This window comes from Corvus brachyrhynchos, unplaced genomic scaffold, assembly GCF_000691975.1.
Source record: "Corvus brachyrhynchos isolate BGI_N302 unplaced genomic scaffold, ASM69197v1 scaffold26, whole genome shotgun sequence".
In the NCBI taxonomy this organism is placed as follows: Eukaryota; Metazoa; Chordata; class Aves; order Passeriformes; family Corvidae; genus Corvus; species Corvus brachyrhynchos.
The window spans coordinates 4,642,845-4,647,889 of NW_008239324.1; the positions used below are offsets into that span (position 1 = coordinate 4,642,845).

Genomic DNA, 5,045 nt, shown 5'->3' on the forward strand with positions numbered 1-5,045 from the left:
CATTCCTGCAGGGAGATGGGACAGGTCCTACCACAGCCCCAGGAGAGTCATCCCAGACACCAGAGAGGAGGGGCAGGTGGCACAGATCCCGATGGCAGCACCACAGAGCACTGGTGGACATCAGCCCAGCTTCCATGCAGGGATCTGCTCCCTGGGAAGGCAGATGCAGCTCTGTGTGAGGAGGGGGTGAGGTCCTGGTGGGAACCCACATGGGATGATGCTGAGTGGGAGCACAGGAAGGGACCTGGCTGTGGCTTGGGGGATGAGGCAATCCAAGGCTTCTCAGAGGGGAAGAAAGGTGGAAATGGGCTTCTTAGAAGATAATCTCATGTCTGCACGACTTCTCTGAAAGGAAAAAGGAGAAGGAAACAGATCAAATGGGCTGAAAACGCTGGTTTAGAAGAAATGGTCTGCAGGACATGGGGCAGGGTGGGCATGCAGAGAGCTGGGCACAGCCCCACTGGGTTCTAGTGCCACTGTCCCCAGGCAGGGCTCTGCAGGGAGAAAATGCCTGACACACAGCAGCCCAAGTCATCTTCTATGGACTTTTCATCACCCCCAGGTTCTCCTGCCCTCCCTATCCACGTCCTCAGTGCACAGACCCTTGGGCCCAGCAGCCACCAGGGTCACACCAGCTCCTAGGCACTGGTTAAAAGCACAGGGCTGTAATTAAGGGAGAACTGAGCTAATGGCTTTTTCCAACCAGCATGTCCTGGCACAGAAAACCTTAATGTGCCAACTCTGAGCTCCCTTTTCAGGCTTGTCTGAGGCACACAGTTGCTCTTCCTTTCCCTTAGCTACTTATTCCCATCCCCACAAGCATTAGTAGATGCCTCCTCTGTCTGCTCTTCATAAAATAAATCAGTGCACGTTGGGTATTTGAAGGCCTGGAAAGGCCCCACAAGGCTCTGGGGGACTGGGCTTCCCTCTGTGTCCCTGCCCCAGCAGTGGACCTTTGGGTTTGGCTTTAGTCTTCTCCAGCCTCTTCTGCAGTGCCTGGGGTGCTCCCAGCAACCTCCTGAGCCATCCCCACCAGTGGCACGGCCTCCTCCCCAGGTGTGGAGCTCCTGGTTAGGCAAATGCAAAGGCAAGTGGAGAGAAGAGGGGTAACAGACTCTGCACAGGATTTTATGGGTGTCCAAACCACCCACAACCTCACTACAATTAATGATTGAATAAAAATTTTCTGACTGAGGAAAACCCCCACTTTAGAAATTAAAATGGATAGGCACGGACAAAGAAAGCAATGTAGGGATGGGAAATATTCTCTGACTCATAAAATTCTTTGGGGTTTGACGGGGTAATCACAAAAGTTAATACTTTAACAGAGAACATAAACTGTCTGCACATGACAAATGTTGGTGTCGGGCTGGACCTGCTTCCCCTGCCGGAGCCCTGAGGTCTGCGCTGCATCCGAGCCACAGCTGTCAGGAGAGGGCACCAAGTCCAAGCAAACAGGGTGGTTCCATGGTCTGAGGACTCCTGAAGCAGAAAGGCAACAGTTTAAGAGGCTTCTGCAGGCTGAAGCCTCTCCAGGTGCACCCAGAGTTCTCCACCTTCTTGGTGCCTGTAACACCTCAGGTTCCAGACCTGCAGTGTGCCAGGGTCATCCCTCAGCTCTGGATGGGTTTTGCCTCTGCTGTGAAAGCATCCCTGGAGCTGCTGCAGCCAAAATCCCCTTCCCCAGGAGCTGGGAGTGATGGCAGCAGGGCTCTCAGGGTAGCTGTTGCTCAGGGACTGCCTGAGCATCATCTGGCTGGTGGCAAGTGATGGTTTTTTTATCACTTGGTGGGGTTTTTTTGGTAGGTTTCCTTTTTAGGTTGGTTCTTCTTTTTTTTCCCCTTATTTAACTGTCAGAGGGAAAGAAGGAGGAAGTAGGGGGATATTCAGAGTTGCAGCATTTGTGTTCCCCAGTCACTGTTACACGTGAGGAAGCCCTGCTCTGCTCCTCATGGCTGAACACCTGCCCACCGGAGGGAAGGAGAGAATGAATCCCTTATTTTGCTTTGCTTGTGCGCTGGTTTTGCTTTATTTATTAAACTGTCTTTAACTCACGACTTTCCTCACTCCTGCCCTTCCAGTTCTGCTCCCCCTCCCAAAGCCCTGGCAGGGACCACTGCTGAGCTCTCCATGGCCCCTGGCAGGGGCGGAATTTTCAGGGCTGTATGTGCAGGAATCCCTTGTCTGATTCAGCATCCCCTGTCTGTCCTATCTGCCCAGGGAGCTCTGCAGAGAAACCCTTCCTCTCCAGCCCAGCCCAGAGACACCACAGGCCTGGGCACATGTGGTAGACAGGCTGTGCTCCCTCATGGGGCAGCACATGGGACAGGCTGAAATCTCTAAGCCTGAAACTGATGGCAGTTTTGCACCTAAAAACCCTCAGAGGAGTCTTCAGCCCCTTTTGGGTCCCCTTGAAGTCCCATCCATCCCCTCCCTTTCTGCCCTAGTGAGACCCAGTGGGAAGAGCCCCCATCCCAGCGCCAGTTGCGGGGCTGGGAGAAGAAAGGACACCACTCTCTAATATCACATGAAGTAAACTTTATTTTGTGGCTGTGATCAGCAGGCAGGTGCTGGCGGGGCCAGCAGAATTCCAGGAGCTGGTGCCCAGCTGTGGATGCAGCACAGGGCTCTGGGGAGGCAGTGCCCTCTCCCAGCAGCTGGAACATCCATAGCCCCTTCTGGGAGGGTGACTGTAAACCTTCCTTCCCACCAGGACGTTGGGTAGCCTGAACCAGGGCATCCACTCTACATCATGAGGCACGAAGTACTTTCTTTTTTAGTTCTTGAACTGCTTTCTGCACCCACTTCTCCTTTGGGTTTGCACAGAGCTTGACTCCTTTCTTGGTCTCAAACCTGTCAAGGTTAAAGGTGAAACTTTGTGAGGAACGGCAGCTATGATTCCACTTGCGCCCACACCATCGTCCCTCCCCTGCACTCTTTCTCCCTTCCTTTTGTTCCTGAGTGCTGCCCCTGGGTGCCTGGTGTCCTACAAGCAGCTCATCCTGCAGCTCAGCACCTCTAGAGCCCGTGCAGAGCCTTCAGGAGCTGTGACAGTCCCATCCTCCCCTCCTCATGCTGGAAGATCATGGAGGTTATGCAGACCTGTCCCTGTCCTTCCCCCAGATGGAACAGATTAACAGAACCCGTGGTGGCCCAGGAGACAGCACAGCAGTAGGGAAGTTGCCAGGACTTACACAATTGCTGGGGAAAAACATTCCCTGGGAGTTGAGTAGAAACCCACGAGGTTGGCCAGCCGGAGACAGCCCTTTACGTAGCCGAAGCAGCACTCGGACGGAATGTAAGGAGCTGGAGAAGACAAAGAGAGATGGTGAATGCTGGCTCTGGAAGGCAGCCTGTCTTCAGGACCTTCCCCCATGGTGAACACAACATCCCTCAAGCTCTGCAAATGCTGCTGTGAGGAGCCCCAGGTGCCCTCCTCCTTCCTTCCTGGGGCAGAAGGATGCTCCAAGTTATCCCCCAGCCCTGCAGCAACTCTGCCAAAGCTACCCAGCCCCAGGAGCAGTCTCCATCCTTCCCTGCACCCCAGGATGTGCTGCTCTGCCCTGGCCTGGGGTTGCTCCTCCTGCCAGCAGTGCCATCCCTGCTCCACACCGGGGTTTTTTTCCCGACCACCCCAATGGGACAACCCCAAGTCCCAACCAGCAGCAGTGGCCCATGAGGTGCTTTACCAGCATCGGAGCATGGGGAGAGAGTGAGGAGCACCACGACCAGCAGGACTGTCCTTGCAGTGAGCATGGTGGCTCTGGGAGGGCTCTTCCTTGCAGGATGCTGCTCTGCCTCTTTGGAGGAGCTCAAGTCTGAGCTCAGGCAAGGAGACGCTGCAATTTATCCTCTCTACCCCTCCCCAGTTCTTCCTTTTCCGAAGAACGAACCAAATTCAAGAAAAAGCTACCACTTCATTGCTCATGGGGATTTCTGTGTCACATGGGATCAGGATTACAGACAGACAATACCTGGAAAGATTAAATAAGTTATGTCAGCTTCTGTATTCACCCAGACAGGAAAAACCATGAGGGAAGTGAATCCTCCTTTCTGCAGATGTAAACTCAAAAGCTCCCAGGCCTTCAGAGAGGGGATTCGTAGCCATAGGAAGGGCAAAGCTCGGTGTTCCATGCAAAGTCACTCAGCCCAGAGCCAATACAAATATGCTGGAGATGGCTTGTGAATCCTGGAAAGCACTGAAGGGAAGCACAGTGACTGCTGCTGCGACCAGACCTGCTCTCTGGCTCGAGAGCAGCACGCTGGCAAATACCAGCACACCAGCCCTCTGTGGCTCGAGAGCAGCACGCTGGCAAATACCAGCAGAAATTGCATCACGTTCCGTGCTGGTACTGTGGAGAGGAACACAAGTTTTCCACCAAAAATCCCTGTTTAGAGCTGCACAGCGTGGGGAGAAAAGAGAAGGGGGTTTAGTCGAGCCCTTCCTTGTGGACAGGGCTGGCTTAGCCCCTGGCTTCAGGGCAGGGCAGAAGTCAGCATCAGGGTGAGGGGAACTGATGGAAAACTTGCTGTTCTAAGTTTTTGGGTGTCTTTCCTTCATCTTTCTCCCTCCACAGCCTTGAGGCATCCCAGATCCTGCAGGGACCTGCTGAAAGGGGTTAGCCTCTCTGTGTTAACCTAGGGGACAGTTCTCCCCCCTGTGCTGGGCTCCCCCTTCCTCAGACCTTCTGAAGGTCTAAGGAGCCCCTCTGTAGGTCCTTGTCAGTCATGCTCAGCTTGGACACTTTTTTCACCCTTCCCTCATTCTGACCTCTTTTTCAAGACTCTAAGTGGATGCATGGAGCAGCAGGGTCCCACGCAGATCCCCTGGCACCACAGTCCCCCCTCACCCCCTGTGAACTACCCAAGAGGCCACCTCAAGCCCTTCTTCACACTGGCACCCTCCAGCCACTCTCTGGAGCAGGACATTGTGCCTGGGACTGTCATCCCTGGATGTCTTTGAAAAAACTTGGGAGAAAAACCGCCCAATGCTGAGAAGTGCTCTGGTCATGCCCAGTTCTCCCCAAGCTCAGCTTCAGTCAGAC

General features: G+C 54.1%; 1 protein-coding gene across 1 annotated transcript in view; it reads right to left on the reverse strand.

Annotated features, from left to right (window-relative positions):
• The window catches only part of CCL22 (C-C motif chemokine ligand 22), a 6,126-nt gene extending 2,298 nt beyond the window's left edge, over positions 1 to 3,828 (reverse strand). Inside the window, exons 1-4 of the mRNA XM_017740798.1 lie at positions 3,690 to 3,828; positions 3,195 to 3,306; positions 2,762 to 2,853; positions 1,349 to 1,482 (exon numbers count right to left, since the gene is read on the reverse strand). Coding sequence (XP_017596287.1) covers positions 1,349 to 1,482; positions 2,762 to 2,853; positions 3,195 to 3,306; positions 3,690 to 3,756 — 405 coding nt within the window. The 5' untranslated portion in view covers positions 3,757 to 3,828. The remainder of the gene's footprint in view (positions 1 to 1,348; positions 1,483 to 2,761; positions 2,854 to 3,194; positions 3,307 to 3,689) is intronic.
• Between the last annotated feature and the right edge of the window lie 1,217 nt (positions 3,829 to 5,045).